General features: G+C 39.2%; 1 protein-coding gene across 1 annotated transcript in view; it reads left to right on the forward strand.

Moving 5' to 3' along the window:
* Nucleotides 1–20,167, forward strand: part of MUSK (muscle associated receptor tyrosine kinase) — a gene marked incomplete at both ends in the record, with an annotated part of 67,393 nt that overhangs the window by 32,624 nt on the left and 14,602 nt on the right. Inside the window, 3 exon segments of the mRNA XM_081103119.1 lie at nt 309–433; nt 8,268–8,422; nt 8,424–8,432. Of these exon segments, the coding sequence (XP_080959245.1) occupies nt 309–433; nt 8,268–8,422; nt 8,424–8,432 (289 nt within the window).

Below are 20,167 nucleotides of genomic sequence, written 5' to 3' on the forward strand. Positions count from 1 at the left end.
GGGACAGCCTCTGTCATATAGTCCTGACTGATGCTTCTTTGGACCCATGCAGCATAATTACAACCTTTTATTTACCATTTCACCTTTGAGCCTTGTTCTGAAACTTCAATGGAGGTGCCACCTTCACTCCCTCTTTTTTTAATGTGTTTTACTGATTTCAGAGATAGGAAGGGAGAGGGAGAGAGGGGCAGAAGCATCAATGATGAGAAAGAATCATTGATTGGCTGCCTCCTGCATTCTGTAAAGACCACTCCAGCTTGACCACTTCATATGGAAGAGGCACTCACCACTTCCTGTTTTCCTAACAGTTTTTGCCAGAATCCTGCGGGCTCCTGAATCCCACAATGTCACCTTTGGCTCCTTTGTGACCCTGCGTTGTACGGCAACAGGCATCCCTGTCCCCACCATCACCTGGATTGAGAACGGAAATGCTGTGAGTGCCATCTGTGCGGGGACTTGTCTGGGGAAGTCTCACTGGTGGTGAATTTCAGTATATACCACATATAGGGGTTGGCAAAAGTAGGTTTCCAGTTGAGTACCTGAAACATGGTTTATCCTTGTATTATTATTTATTAATTATCATATTATTTTCAATACACAAAAGTGTAGAGCTACTTTTATCCGTCCCTGTATTTGTAGTTACCCTGATATCTGTCATTGGTCTCACCTGCACGTCTCTTTTCAAAGCCTTCCAGTATTTTCATGCTAGAAGTCACTGCCATAGAAATTGAACATCATGGGTTTACTTCTTTCCTTGTATCATGGGGTATAGTAGATAATCAAATTCTTTCTTTATGCCTTTGTGTAAAAGGGAAGTGTTAGCAATTCCTTCCCACACAAGTAAAATAATTTTCACAAAACTCATCATTTAAGCCTGGCTGGTGTGGCTCGGATGGTTGAGCATCAACCTAGAGACCTGGAGGTCGCAGTTCAATTCCTGGTCAAGGCACATGCCCGGGTTGTGGGCTCCATCCCCAGTAGGGGGCGTGCAGGAAGCAGTCGATCAATGATTCCCTCGCATCTTTGATGTTTCAATCTATTTCTCCCTCTCCCTTCCTCTCTGAAATCAATAAAAACATATTTTTAAAAATTCATCACTTAGAATCAGTTCACTGCTAGAATCTACTCATTCATTATTCCCCCATTTCCTAACTGCTATTTATGACTTGAACACATCCGGGGAAGGAAGAAGAGAGGAGCAGCCCTGAGTGTGGAAACTGTCTACTTTGAAGTTTGCTTTACCACTCTGTGCCTGACAAGTGTTTACTGACTCTTCAGAAGTCAGGGAATATTCAAGATGACGCCAGTGATGCATTTTCCTCAGGATCACTATCTCCTTCTTATCCCCCAATCTGTTAATTGATGGGGAGTCTCTCTGAAGAATTGAAAATAACTCCAACTCTGATCTTCTACAAACCTTTGCATGTACAAACTTGTGGGTCCAGACCATTGAACCGAGCTACTACCTCTTTGCTCCCTCCATTGAAGCTGCTAGGTAGCCTGGCTCTGCCTCTTAGATTTTACAGATGGGAATTAGACACCTGTCTGCTGTGTCAAGAAACTGCAGGTGTGTCAGGGTCCCCAAGATCACCTTCAAGTTTGATGATTCACTAAAAAGACAGAACCCAGAGAAGCTGTTATACTTACGGTTCTAGTTTATTACAATGAAAGGAATCAGGCTAAAATCAGTAAATTAATTAGTTGTCCTCTCCCAGTGGAGTAGCATGGAGAGTGCTTAATGGTCCCAGCAATGGTGTATGACATCATGTACAAATTATCATACTAGGGAAGCTCACTCAAACCTTGGTGTCCAGAGTTTCTACTGAGGCTTAGTTACGGATGCATGGAGGGCGCACAGGACTGATTTTAACTATCTCCAGCCCCTCCAAAGGTCGAACTGATAGAGCATGACCTAAGGTCCTTGGTGAACAATTTACATTGTTAACATGAACTATCTGGCTTGGCCCCAGGTCTCAGGTACACAAAAACATGCTTATCAGACAAGATATTCCAAGGGATAAGGTTATCTCTCAGGAGCCAGTCAAAGGCCAGTTTTTTTCTTTCTATGGTGCAGGGTTTGAGCATATCAAGCCCATTGATTAACCCTTTACTACACAGCAGGGGACATATATCAACTCCCTAGGTGGTCCTATTGAGGACCCTCTCTCATGCCTCAAGGAGATGGAGTGAGGATGGCTCTCAATATAGCTCAACAACTCAAACCTTGATTGTTCATCTAAGGGGTTCTCAGCTATTTTCATGTTCATGTTTTGAGGCAGTCTCAGTCCAACTTTTTAGTATTTTGGCCACAGTGCCCATATATTATCATATTACAATAAACTAATGATAGCATTTTAAAGCCAAAGGAATGTTCCAAATGGGGGGGGGGGATAGAGAAAAAAAGGAGAGGAAGAAAAGAGAAGTAGGCCACTAGATATGGAAAAAAAGAAGAAGAAGAGAAGGGGAGAGATGTGTGTGGAAACAGTCTGTCAGTGAATGAAATTCGGGTGGATGTTGCAAATCAGGAAGAACATACCACATTCTAAGGCCTCCCCATCTAATGAAGAATGTCATTGTGCCTATAGTACCCTCTAAAGAAGGGGTCCTCAAACTACGGCCCGCGGGCCATATGCAAATACAAATATTGTATTTGTTCCCGTTTTGTTTTTTTACTTCAAAATATGTGCAGTGTGCATAGGAATTTGTTCACAGTTTTTTTTTTTTAAACAATAGTCCGGCCCTCCAACGAACGGTCTGAGGGACAGTGAACTGGCCCCCCGTTTAAAAAGTTTGAGGACCCCTGCTCTAAAGCTTTTAATTCATTTATTATATTTATTTTCACTATTGTTTCTGCTGAAGGGCTTTTTGTTCTTTTCTGATACTTGAAAAAACCCACCTTTCTCATAATTTGTTATTAAAATCAGTTCATCTTATCGAATTGTCTACCAAACACTTACCTCTTCACAAGAAATTAAGTTAATAAATGGATGTCATTTTATAAGCTTGTACCTTGAAGTATGCTGGAATAAGAATGAGGTGGGGAGTTAGAAGACCTAAGTGGTAAATGCTCCTCTCCAGTTAATGAAATTTTAGGGGAGTCCGTTTACCTCTCAGAAATTGATTTGCCCATGTCTACAATGACAGAGATGTCAAGTGTCTGGAGAAGGTGATCTCCAATATGACATCAGAGCTAACAGTCTCTAATTTTCCTAAATTATAATAAAGTAACCAATAGTCCTGTTCTTCTTTAGCCTTCCAATTAAATCTTGTGTCATTTAAAATTTGAATCTTACTTGGCAATATGTTTTGTGGCTTTTCCATGGAAGCTGTTATAGTTGTCTTAAGTGTCTCAAGTCACTAATGATAGGTGGAAGAAAACGGGGGGGCTGACAACATGACGACTAATTTGTCTAACTCCCTGGAAATAATAATAAAGAAAAGCTATATGCTTTAAAAATAATCCAGTGTTTTTAAAAGGCTCTATTAGTTTAGAACTGGGCAATGTATGATTCTATCTTTTGGAGTTCAGAGTAATAAAAACGTTGGGTGGTTTCAGTTAGTTTTGGTCTTATTGAGACCCCAATTTAACCCTTTAAGATGTGATTCACAAAAAAGCAGAAGGCAAAATAGACCCATTACCCCAGATTCTAAAACAGAAATAAAACAAACTAATAGTGACTCTCTCCCAGGAAGAAAGCAAAATACATCTGTAGTTCTCAGGGTCAGAGAGAAGTGATGCTCTTACATCCAAGCTTTGTTCTTGGTGATACGCTCCAAATCCAAATGGAAATCGAGATGACTGCCTGTGCTGATGCAAATTACAGGAAACGGAGACAATTTCAGACATTAAATGTGGTACAAGTAGCAAACCAGAAAGTCTGTTAAGGAGAACAGGAAAGAGCTCACAGCCCTATTATCATTTTGGGTTTACTGAATGAAGATGAATGCAGACCTGGGAGCTATTCAGCACGGGATAAAGAAAACATAGTTTGAACTGTGGCTCTTTCCTAACTACAAGTCAGTGAACTAACTTCGCTAACACACTACTACACACTACTAAGTACAACGGGTCCTCTAAAAGATGTGGATGCTCCTTTTCTCTCCCGCAGTGAACACACCAATAAACTAACACTCCGAACAGTTAGAGCCAAAGAACAAGAAAAAGGTAGCAACATGCCCCAAAGTGTTCATGAATTATTTTGCTTTCTTCCTGTGGATACGGCACTTATTTTTCATGAAAATTTGTAGTCTTAGATGAACTGCAGAGTGAGCTGTAATATTCCTCTAGTTTTACATTAGAAATAATAGTTTGATGTGGAGTTGAGCTTTTCTAAAAGAAAATATCCTTGTATTGTGATAACCAGATTTATTTCAAGTTATACCTATAGTAATATCTATTATTTTGGCATTCAATAAAAAATGTAGAAAAATTGCATGCTGTCTTGCTTTGTTCAATAAATATAGTTCCTAAAATATTTTAAAAGTTGAACCATTTTAATTTATTAGAAGAATGTTATCAAACAAATAGCCAAATCATCTGCATTGAATTGTGTTTGTAAATTTTCTTAAAGAAAGGCTCACCTATATATTACACATATTTTTAAGAGGTAGAATGTTAGGTTCAGTGTACATGAGCTTTGAAGTCATCTTATTCTATTAGCTGTTTAAATAAAAATAACTACATATATCAATTTTTTGTGGAATATTTTAGCAGCCAGATTGAAAGAGGCCAATGTTTATGGCTATGCTGATCAGAAACAATATGAACATTTTCTCAGACTATTATTCCTTTTTCTGTAATGTGTAGATAGGGATTATTACAAGTCCCTGAACCTGTATCCCCTGGATCACACAGAACAGCTCAGTGAGTTAATCCCAGCTAGCTAGAACTATTTGCAGGACAAGGCCAGTGAGGCCAGAATACCTTACAGAGGTCTTCCTATGCTAAATTCAAAGCATGATGAAGTTAAGAGATTATCCAGCACTGTGGATGGATTATCTCAAAACAAGATTATTAACATATTAATGACATATTTAAAATATCCCACAGGTCTTCTAACCACCTTGCCACCTTCCAAACGGATGAGGAACATCCAGCCTGTGGGCCATATAAGGCCTGCGAAATCATTTTGTTTGGCCTTGCTAAGGCATTAGGGGCAAGTTAATGAAATGTTTGAACAAATACAGCAGGCTAATTTTTAAGTTGATAATTTTGATTAGCCCCAAAATGATGTTGTAAATATCCAAAGGTTCCCCACCCCTGTTCTAAAAGGTTTCTCAGGTGTGAACCTCTATGCCTTATTAATAAAGCTTCCTGTTTGCCTTCTTTTGAGGTCACTATCTCAGAAAGCAAACACCACACACTGAGTAGAAAGCTATTTATCCAGCTCCTTCAGGTTGGCGTGCCTGGGTGACTTGGAGAAAATAACGTATTTACTGTAAACACCAGATACAGTCACCTCAACGAAGGTCTTGGTTTTGCCCGGGCAAATCTTGGTCAACACTCACAGTAAAAATCTGAACTCATCCCTTTGATCTTTTAAACCTGAAGGGCAGAAAGATCAAAATGGAGGGCAGAGGGTTGTTTATATTTTTATGTCATCAAAAATACTAAACTGTTGGTCAGGATGATCCATGAAGAAAGAAAAACAAATTCAAACTCTGACTAACAAGGCCCGCTGTGCATGAGTCACAAACTGGATCAGCCAGGCCTCTGTAAACAGGAGGAAAAGCATTTAGGAGCTACATCATGATCAAGCAAGGAACCTTATAACTCCGTTTATTCGCTGAACTATTTCAATACCTGGATGAAATCCAGAAGAGAGGTCAGGCAGTTTAAAAATCACTTATTTTCCCTACCAAGAATGTTTTCAGTGACCTTGAGGAGATGTTAGAAATGACTTTCTTAGGTGTGAACATGAAAATAGTTGGAATTTAGGCAGCACGGGGGGCACGGGCGGGTTACTCGTTTCAGAGTTGTTTTCAAGGCATTGTACTTCTTGAAAGAAAAGACTAGTTTTGCAGAGGAAGGTAACTTTCTACAGATTTCACTTCTACAAACTATAAAGGGATTATATTTACAGACAAGACATCCTTGTAGCATACCCCATGGTGATTGAGCACAGAGGTCTTCAGCTTTTCTCTCATTGTTGCTTTGTATTAAAATATAGGGAGTCTACCCCCCACATTTATAATTAAAAACAAAAACAAAAATTTAGGGAGAGACCAAAAATCTATTTCAAGTTGTTCAGTCCTTTTGATCTAAGTTGGACACTCAAATTCATAAGAAGTTACACTTCTGATAAATAAAACAATGAATTTTATTTGAATTCCCAACTGAGTATATGTCTCTTAAATATATTTTTCTCTCTACCTTATTAATTTCTCATAGAGTCCAGTCTGCTTATCTGGGGAAAATGCCACAATACTTGATCTGACCTGGGAAGTTTCCCCAGTTAAGGTAAATTGATGTTCACATAAATAGTTTTTATCATAAGGATGGACTCTAATAATGCAAGCAGAGAATAAAAAGACAAAGAAATTAACAAGGCAAACTTCACTGCCTAATTGCTACAGAGCAGCGGTTCTCAACCTGTGGGTCGTGACCCTTTGGGGGTCGAACGACCTTTTCATAGGGGTCACCTAAGACCATCGGAAAACACATATATAATTATAAATCGTTTTTGTAATTAACCACTATGCTTTAATTATGTTCAATTTGTAACAATGAAATTGGGGGTCACCACAACATGAGGAACTGTATTAAAAGGTCGCGGCATTAGGAAGGTTGAGAACCACTGCTATAGAGTGCTTGGTTCCAGGGCCAGCCAGCCACCCAGCTGCAGAAGGAAGAAAGTTGGTTTCAACCCAGGGCTTCCATCCCTCTTGCTATAGTCTACAATCCTCCCTCAGGCAAAACAGTAAAATAACTGGCTCCAAATTTCTCATTCCCAGCCTCATTCCCTTCTACTGGGTAGAGAAGCCCATGGAACCCATCTTCACCAAAGCTTTAGTTGTCATTCCATTCAAATTTCCCTCAAACTGGCATTCCCCCTCACATAAGCTGTGATAATTTAAAAAATAATTATTAAAAAGATAGCATAGAGCTGAAAAAAGGGGTAAATCACCATTTTTTTTAAAATGCCACCACCTTAACAATGATATTTAAGTCAGATATTTGTTTTGCTCGTGGTTGGTTGATCTGTGGAGATAATTGCTGTTACTGTTCTTGTTTTCTAATGACTCATTTGTTCTCACTAGGAGGACAAGGGAAGGCACTGTAAGAGTGAGGAAAAGCACAGGATTTGGGGTCAAACTAGGGTACAAATTCTAACTCTGCAACATAATAGGAAGCACTGGGCAGTGACAACCACAGAGTTGGAATGATGATGACTAATAAATAAGCACTTATGTATATTAACCTGTCAATTATGTGCTAATACTGCACTGATAGCCTGCCTCTTCCAAGACATTTGATTTTCTGATTTAAGTAGTATGGCATGATGTATGTCATGCCTCAGAAACAGAATCAGCTGCACAAACATTCTTCTGGGTAACCATCCAGCTATCCAGTGTATATGTGTGGGGAACTGAACAGGAGTTATGAAAATAAGACCAAAAGTATTCAACCTCTCATTCTTAATTATTTCTTATCTTCAAAAGATAGATAGTGCATCTTGGGGAATCCACACCATATATCTTTCCTTCATTACATTAGTTATCTATTGCTGTATCACAACCATCCAAAGCTCAGTGGCTTAAAACAATAACCATTCATAAATGCTCAGAAATCTGTGAGTCAACTGGGTAGTTTTGTTCATTTGGATCAGGACTGCTTGATCTTGGTCTAGAATGGCTTTATCATATATTAGGCGGTTATTGTTGGCTCCAAGCTGGAACAGTGGGAATAACTGGGCCATATGTACCTCATCCTCTAGCAGGCTAGCTCTGGCTTGTTCACAGAAGGTCACAGGTTCCAAGAGCAACAAGATAGCAAGCCACAATGTGCAAGAACTTTATAAATCTCTGTGTCTTTTTAAATCATGTCACAAGACCAATCTATACTCAAAGATGCTGCCTTTTGAGGGAAAAGCTACAAAGTCACATTAAAGGTCATGGACATACAGACAGAAAAGACTATATTTTTGCGATCTACTACATGCCATTTGATCATAATCCTAATCCATTTTCTTTCACATCTACTGATATAGGAAGTTAGGAAATCTTTTACCTAATTCTATGTGGTTTTTTTCTCCTTACTCCATCAGGTTTCTTCTGGGTCCATTCAAGAAAGTGTGAAAGACCGAGTGATTGACTCAAGACTGCAGCTGTTTATCACCAAGCCTGGACTCTACACATGCATAGCTACTAATAAGCATGGAGAGAAATTCACTACTTCAAAGGCTGCAGCCACTGTCAGTATAGGAGGTAAGGTGGGTTTTCACAATTGCTTGCTCCAGGAGGGGAGAAGAGTTGGCTCCATTACACAAATATTTCATACTGGGAAAAATCTTTTTTTATATATTTTACTCCAGTCACCTTTGGCTTATTTTTATCCTCCATGTGGACATTCCATAATTGTTAATTTGATGATGTATTGCCTCAAAAACTTTATCCTCAGATATCTACTCAAGTGATGGGTAACAGCTTTCAAAAGCTTCCTTCCTCCCTTCCTCCCTCCCTTCCTCCCTTCCTTCTATCCTTCCTTCCTTCCTTTCTTCCTTCCTTCCTTCCTCCCTTCCTTCCTTCTTTTCCTCTTTTTGTTCCTTTCTTCCTCCCTTCTTCCTTTCTTTCTTCCTTTCCTTTTTTCCTTTCATTCTTTTTATCTTTCATTTTCCATCTTTTCTCTCCTTCCCCTTCTCTCTCTCTCTTTTCCCTTTCTCCTCTTTCTTTCTTTTAAGTTTATCAAACTTTCCAAGGCTCTCAAAGAGTAAGTTGGCAGGTATATACCATGACAATTTCTTCATGGCTATTTCTTGAGGGCATTTTTGCTTAGGAGTATGTGACCTACCTTGTGGTCTTTCCCTTTCCTGTTTTATGCAAGTGATAGCAGGACTTACAGGTGTTCCAAGGAAAAGGGCTGATACATAGAGTTCTGGGATACTTGTGTTGGGTTTTGAAGGTTTATTTTTAAAATTTAAATGTCCCAAAGGCTTCTGAGAACATTTGTGGAATCCCTAGAGATGAAAATAATCCCTGTATCAGGAAATGCCCAGCATGTTATATTCATAGTATGTTCACTACATAAGGGTCAGCAGAAAGATGCTTGTGTGCACATGTAATTCAAGCATTGGTAGAACCTGTGCCAGTGCCAGGTTTCCAGAGCCTGGCATTTCTTACTACAGTGCCACTTCTTTGATCTGCCCTGATGGGGAAATTTCTAGTAATGTTTGTGATATTTAATATGAGGTGAACAGAGACCATGGAAAAATATATAGGGAGTATTGGTCAAAGCTGGACCTCTGAGGCATGCCCATGAAAGAGAAGATTCTAAAACTAAGGTCTTCTCCATGAATATATGTGCCTATGTTGTCTTGAGACATCATATCAGTTATTCTAAAATTTCCACTGAAGGGAAAACATTTCTCCCAGAGAAAATGGGTGAGAATCCTAAAAGTAAATTCAATTCAACAAATAATAAAATGATTACTGGTTACACAGCACTTTGTTGTTTATAAAGTACTTTTCTATGCATTTATTACATACACTGATTCAGGCGGTTGTGTTAGGTAAAGGATGTAAGCTTAATTAACAAATGGGATAATTTACAAGGAAGTCCCTGACTTTCAGGGACTTTAAATCTAGAAAGGAAGTCAATCAGCCATATATATATGATGGCAGAGACTATGTTCTATGGCAGATACATAAACAGTGTACAGCAGAAAAAGAAAGGCTGTGCTTAAAGGAATGGAGCAGGAGTAATGAGTATGAGATGAAAAAGTGGAAGTGTATTCAGAAAATAGCAAGTCTAGAGCATGATGGGAACTGGGAGTGATGGGAAGAGTGGAAAAAAAGTTTGAAATGTGGGCTCCAGCTGGGTTATGAAGAGCCTAAGTAGGCTTAATGTACTCTTCAATCAATAGAAGTCATTTAATTATTTTAGAGGGGAAAAGCGTTATGGTCATATATATGTCCTTTGTCAAATTAATAAATGTTGGGCCCTAGATGGTTTAGCTCAGTGGAAGAGCATCAGCCTGCAGACTGAAGGGTCCAGGGTTCAATTCTGGACAAAGGCACATGCCCGACTGCAGGCTTGATCCCCAGTAGGGGGCATGCAGGAGACAGCCGATCAATGATTCTCTCTCATCATTGATGTTTCTCTTTCTCTCACCCTTCCTCTCTGAAATCAATAAAAATATTTAAAAAAAAATAAATGTTGGTTGTCAGAAGTTTGGCAGGCATGGCAAGAAGTAAGGAGGTTATTCTAGGAGTCTAGAAAACTCATAAATGTCTGAACAACAACAGTAGCCATTGGTACAGAGAGAAGAGATGCATGGGACCGAACAGGATAGAAATGATAGGATTTATTTGCATACTAGAGGCCTGTTGCACGAAAAGATTCGTGCAATACACCTTCCCTCCCCCTGGCTGCCGGCACCGGTTTTCCTCCGGCACCTGGGACCCAGGCCTCACTCTGGCCGGAGCCGCCTTCTAGCCAGCCAGCCCCAGGTCCCCCGCGGGAGGGCTGGATGAGGGCAGGGCGGGTGCCCGATCGCTGCGGTCCTGCCCGCAAGCCACAGGTCGGGTCGCACACGGGACGCCCGCCGCCCTGGGTCGCAGATAGCAGGCCCGGATGGCAGCAGGGTAGGCAGGATGGTGCTGTCCCGCCGTGCCTGCAGTATGCAAATTAGCCACCATCTTTGTTGGCGGTTAATTTGCATATCGTGCTGATTAGCCAATGGGAGGCATAGCAAAGGTACGATCAATTACCATGTTTGTCTATTATTAGATTAGATGAAGTGTTTGAATATGACAATGTGGTAGAGGAATGAGTTCAGATGTGTCTGAGATTCTGAGGAAGGTATCTAGATAAATAATGATAGATAAAAACAAAACAAAACAAAACATAACGTGAGAAGGGTCAGGAGATTAAATAATTAAAATTTTGATGCCTTTTAATTACTTGAGATTATTTTAGCTTCATTATGTTATGTTTTATATTTGATCAAGATCCATTGTTAAAAAAATCTCTTTCTGTGTGTGTGTGTAGAGTGAGAGAGAGAGAAAAAATGAACTGATCTAATCTAGTTAAATTTACACCTCCTCTGGGCAGAAAAGAAGAAATAATTTTGTTAATCTTTAGAGAGTCTCATTTCAGGAAATTATTAAGTCATTCAAAGGTCGATTCCCTGCCAGGATTCTTCCTGCCTTTCCTCTTTCCATCCCTTCCCTATATGGCATGGGAGAAGGGGACTTAAATTTATGCAGTGGTATCCTCTGGGCCCCCCCTGCTCTCCAGGGAAGTCTACGGCCAGAGCACTTATGATCTCATTTCTGGGCTTGGTTAGAATCCAGAGGACCTCCCCGGCTGGCTTAGCCCCTTTGAGGTTCCTCCTGGAGCAGCACAGCCCTCTGCATCTCAGTCAAATTCTTCAAGCCCCTCTCTAGAGGCTCTGCAAGTAGGTCACCCTGTCTCTCACTACTATGGAAGGCCTGTTGAATTCCAATCCAGCCCTTCTTATCCCTCATGGGGCCTGATGCAACTTCTGAATCACTTGCAAGTAACACAAAATCCAAGAGCAATTCAGACCTACCGACTTAGCCCTGCTCTCTACCCAACCATGTCATGTTACCATTTTTACACTAATGTGACCATCCCATGTCAGGGTAAGAGACCTTTATAAGATTTTCTGTTTCTAGCTTGCCAAATAAAACGGAGGAAAAATTCCCTATGTTTTTGGCTTTTTCCTTAATTTATCAATATACATCTCTTCTAGGATACTGGTCCAGAAAAAAGAAATCTATAAAATGTGTATCTGAATTCTAAATGTCCTTATTTCCCTCCTTTCACAATATACCAAACTGAAGGGACTTGTTACAAACTCCCCCTTTAGTGTAGCAACCTTCAGAGCCTACCCATAATAAGTACACAGAAGGTAGTGGCATGACCAATAAGAAGAACCTAATAAAATGGGTATATTTGCCCGGAAAAGGCAGATTCATCAGGTGGACATGATTTCTTGATGATGAAAGAACTACAGAGCATGGTTGTCATCATATTATCTACAGCAACATTTCCCCTTCATCCCTATCCCAGCCCAAATGAGAACCTGATTCAATTCCATTAATAAATAGAATATACCAGCAGAGGAAGCTGTAATCTCCCTCTTCCTACCCCTACATCCCCCCACACTAAAAAAAAAAAAAAGATCGTATTTTCTGATGGTAGAAAGAGCCCTAAGGTGTGGACAGGCAGCATAGAAAGGCAATGTCCCAGGGTTCAGGGAAGAGTGGTCAATGTTGTGACTAGACCAGAGAGAGGATGGGGGCAATCAGCAACAGCAGCCACGGAAAAATAGCACTAGAATATGTGTGGTAAATGAATGGTGGGAGCAACTTATGGATTGGCACATAGCAGCAGAGAGGGCTTGAAATATGCTGCAGCAGCAAAGTTGAATACTAGTGGGGAGCAGTGACCTCAGTAGGGGAAATGGAACCAGCAATGACTTGACTTTAGTCAATGAGCCTGAAAATGCATGTTTAGCAAGTGTTAGGTACTATATTTGAATCAATAAATTTTAATCCTTCTGCACATGGGAGAAAAAAATTACCAAGACGAGGAAAGAGGAACTCCCTCCATTTGCTAACTCATAAAAATATATAAGGCCCTTTGTTCAGCCTCTGATCTGTTTTCCCAGTGGATCTCACTGACTATGAGGAGATTTTAAGCTCCTCTACTTTGCCTAACATTTCCCAGGAAGATCCAGTGAGGGTGTCTCAATGGTACAATGGAAAAAGACCTCTGAACACCATGAGACATCTGCCATTTTCTCTTCATCACTTTGACTTTTTCTTTTAGTTAAACTTGCTAGATGTTTCATGAAGGTCCCTCTGCTATCACTGAGGAAATTACCTTCTAACTCTGCGGTGCTCCCTGGACCAATGTTCTAAAGAAGTGAGGCCACTGTGGTGAAAGGAATCTGCTGAGTCACTCTAATTCAGAATCATTTCAAAGAAGCATGGTCTTATGCTCCCCAGATCTTCCAGAGCTTGGCTGTGGCACCTGCTTTCTCTATTTCTGCTTCAGGTCACTCTCTCCTTTTGGCCTCTGGTGGGGCTGGCCAGAGGACCAGAGCTTAGAGTCAGATATGGTGCCTCCCTTTGACATACTGGCAATGCTTCCTTACCTCAAACTCTTCTTTTTCTTATTTTTTCAACCCCATCCTCCCTTAGTGTTCTGTAGTCAACAGCCCCTTTGTCATATTCTGTGTGTCTCACTTAGAAGTTTTTGCTCCATGTGTTTGTTTACTCATCCTGGTGGGGAAAACTGGAAATGGAAAAATCTGGTCTAGTGCTTAGGATTAAGTTTAATGATACTTATACTGTTTAAGGAAAAGAAAAGAAAAGAAAAGAAAAGGGAAGGGAAGGGAAGGGAAGGGAAGGGAAGGGAAGGGAAGGGAAGGGAAGGGAAGGGAAGGGAAGGGAAGGGAAGGGAAGGGAAGGGAAGGGAAGGGAAGGGAAGGGAAGGGAAGGGAAGGGAAGGGAAGGGAAGGGAAGGGAAGGGAAGGGAAGGGAAGGGAAGGGAAGGGAAGGGAAGGGAAGGGAAGGGAAGGGAAGGGAAGGGAAGGGAAGGGAAGGGAAGGGAAGGGAAGGGAAGGGAAGGGAAGGGAAGGGAAGGGAAGGGAAGGGAAGGGAAGGGAAGGGAAGGGAAGGGAAGGGAAGGGAAGGGAAGGGAAGGGAAGGGAAGGGAAGGGAAGGGAAGGGAAGGGAAGGGAAGGGAAGGGAAGGGAAGGGAAGGGAAGGGAAGGGAAGGAAGGAAGGAAAGGAAAGGAAAGAAAAGAAAAAAAGATCAGCATTCATTTTCCCCAAACTCTTCCATGTGCTTGCCCAAATCCTTATGCATTGTTTAAGAAATATGATATACTCCTTTCTGACTCATTTACATTTGTTGTTAGTCATCAAAAGGAGTCAGAAAAACTTTTGGAACCTCTCCCTATGAACCAGGAAGTTGCATTTCCCCTCCAGTCACAACTCCAAAAGGTTCAAATCACCGGATAGTTGGCAAGATGCCTTCTCTTTGTCATCAGAAACCTGGGCCCTGTGGCAGAGACCCAAACTCATTTTACTAGGCCAGCATTACTCTGATATCAAAGCCAGATAAGGACACTACAAGAAAAGAAAACTTCAGACCACTATCATCGATAAATACAGATGCAAAGTTTCTAAACCAAACATCAGTAAACTGAATAGCACATTAAAAGGAGCATACACCATGATCAAGTGAGATTTATCCCAGTGATGCAAATCAATAAATGTGATATACCACATTAAAAGAATGAGAGATAAAAATTATATGATTATCTCAATAGATGCAGAAAATGCATTCAACAAAATACAATATGTTCTTATGATAAAAATTCTCAACAAATTGGGTATAGAAGGATCACACCTCAACACAATATGTGCCATATATGACAAACCCAAAACCAACATTATACTCAACAATGAAAGATTTAAAGCTTTTCCTCTAGGATCAGGACGAAAAAGCCAATATAAGTGGCAACCTCATTGACATTGTTTTCTTCCACAATTTTAAAAAATATGACACCAAAAGCACAAGCAACAAAAGCAAAATAAATAAGTCGCACTATTTTAAAATAACAAGCTTTTGCACAGCAAAGAAACCATCAACAAAATAAAAAGGCAATATATGGAATGGGAGAAAATACTTGCAAATCATGTATCTGGTAAGGAATTAATATCCAAAATATGTTTTAAAAAACCCTCATTCAACTTTAAAAAGGTAAAATCACAAACAACATGATTTAAAAAATGGATAGAGGATCTGAATAGACATATTTTCGAAAGAGACAATGAAATATCACCTCATACCCATTAGAATGCTATCATCAAAAAGACAAGCATTAAAAAGTGTTGGCAAGGATGTGAGGAAAAAGAGGACTTCTTGAGCACTGTTGGTAGGAATGCAAATTGATTCACCACTATGAAAAATAGTATAGAGATTCCTCAAGAAATTAAAAATAAACTGCTATATAACGCAGCAATCCCACTTCTGTATTATATCTAGGGAAACAAAAGACAATGAAAACAGGATAGTGAAGAGATACTTGCACTCTCATGTTCTTTGCAGCATTATTCACAACAGCCAAGATATGAAAACAGCCTAAGTGTCCATCAACAAACAAATGGAAAAAGAGGACATGGTGAATATACACAATGGAATATTATTCCGGCATTTCATGGTGGCTTTATAAGTTTTCTGTTTTTTCCTTAAATTTTACTTTTCAATTACAGTTTGCATTCAATATTATTTTGTACTAGTTTCAGGTATACAGCAGAGTGATTAGACAATCATACTTTACTAAGTGTTTTCCCTAATATTTTCAGTACCCACCTGGCTATCTGATTTCATATTGATTAAAGGTATTTTGTTTTTGTCTTTAATAAAGGAGGAAAGGAAGAAGGAGTAACAGCCAGTAGCCACAATGATTGCTACCAGCTGTTCTGCAGTTAGGCATAAGAGCTAAGCACTCTTTATAATCAGGCAGCTTGCTTATATTAAAGTCGCTGTATGTTTTAGAAGAGAGCCAAATTTTTACTGACTTTCCCAGATAATTTAAAAAATACTACAAATATTGATGACTGTTGGAAATTTTGGGGATTTTAAAATACCTTGTTTTGAGATAAAAGCACTTGTTTATGATTGCAAGGTTCTTGGACCCCTTCCCTACTCCTCATCCTCCCTCCAAAGAAAATATGACTGGAGAAATTTCAATAAGAAATGCATGGAACCCAGAATATGAGGGCATCCTCTGATTTTCTTCATATTCTTGAGACAACAATGCACCCTTAATTAATTGTATTTTTCCTTCCTACTTGTCCTTGAGATAGAAGCATATCTAAGCTTATTATATCCTCCCAAGTGCTATGCCTGGATTTTCCTTGGCATTGGCACATATCCATGGTATTGAGTCCTCCTTTTACATCTTAAATTAAGGGCTCTTTCATATACATAACCTTGGCCTCCTCAAGTTTCAACAGGTTTCCCTGCTCAGCTGCCCTCAGAATCTGCCTTTACCTCTCTAAATTACATACCATTTCTCTGGAAGAATTTCCTGATGTCTCCTTCCACCTGTTCTATCTGTACAGTGGCAGAATTGGCATGAGGTTTGGGTCATGGTGGTGCCTCATGTAGGTTGGTTTCTGAGCCATTTAATAAAAAGACTCATTTAATAAAAAGACTCATTTAATAAAAAGCCCATAAAGACAAGACTTACACACTCAAGGTTACAAAAACTTCATAGTCACCAACCCTCACAAATGCCAAACAGATGATTAGAAAGACAAACCTCTGAGTTTACAAGGTTTTTCAATAAGATAGACTTCTCAGAGGAATTCATTTTATTTTTTTAATATATTTTTATTGATTTCAGAGAGGAAGAGAGAGGGAGAGCGAGAGAAACATCAATGATAAGATTCATTGATCGGCTGACTCCTGCATGCCCCCTACTGGGGATTGAGCCCACATCCCCAGCATGTGCCCTGACAGGGAATTCAACCATGACCTCTTGGTTCATAAGGTCGATGCTCAACCACTAGGCCACACCAACTGGGCAGGAATTCCTTTTAGAATCCTTGAAACTCAGCAAAAGAAGAACACCCAAATGGACCTGCAAACTTAAAAAGGAGTTAGACATTGACATTAGGAGAAATTCTGTTAAGGCAAATTGGATTTAGTCAAAGTATATGTTTTACTTCTTACTTTTATGATGGGAATTGGGGGACAGGAGGACATAGATCAAGTATTTGGTAAAGAGTGTGAAGTTTTAGATTTCCTATACAAAAAGAGATGAAATCATTCAGAGATGCTGGTAAACTACACCCTTGCAAGGGTCTTCCTGCCTTGGGAAAGTCCAAGTTGGGGCCATTTCTGCTGCTAGCTCCATAACTCACTTGAGGAGAGGGGCCCTTTTCTCAGTGCCCTGAGCTTTCACGCTGTGGGCATAAGTTATGGGTCCCTGTGTGAAATGAAAATGCAGGGTCTCTTGTTAAAAAATGAAGTACTTCAAGAAGATGACAGCAGTGCGGTAAACTAAGCATATAGTCCTTCTGAGCGCAGGACGCTGTGTGGCTGCACAGGTCACAAGGCTGTGAGGCTAGTGCGTCTGTGGAAATAACAGTTCTCTCATCTCTCCTTCTCTCCTCTACCCCTCCCTGTCACCTCTTCCCACTTAACCTCCATATCTTACTTTCTGGATGAAAAGTCCCTGGGTAGCTAATGGAGGTATATTCGGAGCTACAACACTGACTGTACTGAGGGCTCCCATGGTTGCTTTGACTTGAATTCAGTTCCTGGAGACACTCGATATTTTCTTAATCTTCTCCAAATCTGCCTGTTAATATGGTATCTGACCTCCTAGCAGAAGCAGAGAACGTTCCAGAAATTTAAGAAATTAGAGTTATCAAAGCTATCTCTTGCAACCATAAAATGAAAATGCACTAATTTTTGCTTCTTTTCCCCTTTAATTTGATTTCCTGTGGGAACTTCCTTTCCTGTTATAAGAATGGAGGTAAGACATTGTTATTATATTAATGTTTTGTTTTGTTGAGTTTTAATTTTTGTTTGACATGCCATCTATTGTCTATTTGCTGAGCACTGCAATCTTTCAGAAACTTTCTAATTTCAAATCCTTTTAATACTCTTACAAGGTAATGATGAAAATGGAGATGATAACATCTATGGTGCATCAAGCACTGTTTTTAGGGTTTTATATGCATTACTTAAAGTTATCCTCAGGAAATCCCTATGAAATAGGTACTATTATTATCCCTATTGTACAGAAAAGAAACTAAGAGAGTTTCTTTGAACTGGAGAGTTCCAGTGACTTACAGAGCTAGTAAATTATAGGCTTGGAAAGAGAACCCAGAACTGAGTCCCAAACTCTTCCCCATTGCTTTATCCTGTAGATAAGAAAGTATCACCTTGTAATATAATATTTGGCAATTTATAGTGTTTTATTTGCAGTAAAATTGACTTTCATAAAAACTCTAAATTTACAAATGATGAAACTGATATTAAGAATAATTAATAAAAGTAATAGTGATAATAGCAGCTAAGTTTTGTGGTACATTTATGATTGCCACCTTTCTCATGTCAACATTTCAGCAATTTTATGGGGCAAGCACTATTATCACTATATTTTTATATGCGGAACTTGTTGCACCAAGAATTGTCAGGACTGCATAGCAAACTACAAAGCCTCAATCTGATCTCAGGTAGACAGATACAAGAACTTAGATTGGTAACAACTATACTAACCCAGTTAGCACAGTAACTGAGCAGGATCTAAACCACCAACCACTCTTCCTAATTCCATGGAATGAAAGAACACATTGCATACAAAAATTTGGTTCTTTATCTTGTCCCAATTCATATAGATGTGACCTACTCATTTATCACAGTTCTAAGAGACAGAGTTCTGATCCTTAAGAATTCTACAGTGAAGCTGAATAAGCTACTGAGGGGACATACAACATAAACAGATAAATATGGTAAAAGTTAAACTGCAGGCCACCAACAGACCCTTTAGCGCACCTGTTCTCTCTCTGCATTTTTAAACCACTCACTCTATTCCTGGCACTATATAGGAAAGTAATGAATCAAAACAATTCAACATATTAATGAAAGCACATACAAATTCCAAGGTCTCAAGAACAGAAGTAGATCATTCACATGCACATAAGTGCAAATGAAAAATTTTACACTCATTAGTAGTCAAATAATGCTCATTAAATAAAATTCCATACCATTTTTCGCTTGTGATAACACAAGCACTCTCAAACTCTGTTGGTAGGAAGAAAATTACAATAACCTTTCTAGAGAGGATTTGGCAATTTTTATTAAGAAACTTAAAATGGTTGTATCTATTCATTGGATAAATCCACTTATAATAATTTATGTTAGGGAAATAATAAGTGTATGAACAATAAAATCCAAAACAATTTTTCCTTTTATTTATTGGTGAAATGTATGAGCAATTTCAATATCTACCAATAAGATAAATTGATGTGATTTTAGAATGTTTTTGAATAACATAATGGCATAGGCAAATGTTTACATCATGCTAAGTAAAAATGCATGATATAAAACATAAAATAATTCTAATTGTAATTATGTACACCATGTATACTACCTATCGTATATATAAAACTGTATATATTACTCTCAAGTATATACGGATTATAACTGATATATGTACAAATATTCAAAGTGTATATATTTGGCTAATGTAATAAATTTTCAAAATTTTTTAATTTTAATTTTGTCTTTACATCACTCTCTGTTCTACAAAATAAATAGTAATTTTAGTCAGAAGAAACACAAGAGGTATTTTTCAGAGGAGGCCATGTGCTTCTTACTTGAGGACACTGGGTCTGGCATTTCAGAAAAAGGACATTTGATCTATGTTTTAGAGCAGAGGTTGGCAAACTTGTGCAAAGGGCCGTATATTAAATATATTTGGCTTTGTGGTGCCTACGGTCTCTGTTGTCACTGCTCAATTCTGTTTCAGGGTAAAAACAGTATGACTACTAATAAATGATTGAACATAGCTCTGCTCCAATCAAACTTAACTTATGGAACTGGCATTGGAGTTTCATATAATTTTGACTTCTTTTGTGTGTGTTTTTCAACCATTTAAAAATATAAACACCATTCTTAGCTCACAGGAGGTATAAAAATGGGCAGCAGGCTGAATGTGACCTGTGGGTTGTATTTGTTGACTGCCTTAGAGAATGAATCATGTACAAAGACACTAGGCATGAAAGAATAAAATATCCCAGTTTGCTTTGGAGATTGGAAGTGACATAGAACCCTGCTCATAACATTGGTGGGTAAGTGCAATGGGAGACCAGACAGTTGGGATAGAGGGAAAGGAGATTTTTCCACATCAAAGTAGGTACAGGTGGGCCACCCTTAAGGAGGCCA

The sequence above is a fragment of the Myotis nattereri genome (genome assembly GCF_964212035.1).
Source record: "Myotis nattereri genome assembly, chromosome: 12".
Lineage (NCBI taxonomy): Eukaryota > Metazoa > Chordata > Mammalia > Chiroptera > Vespertilionidae > Myotis > Myotis nattereri.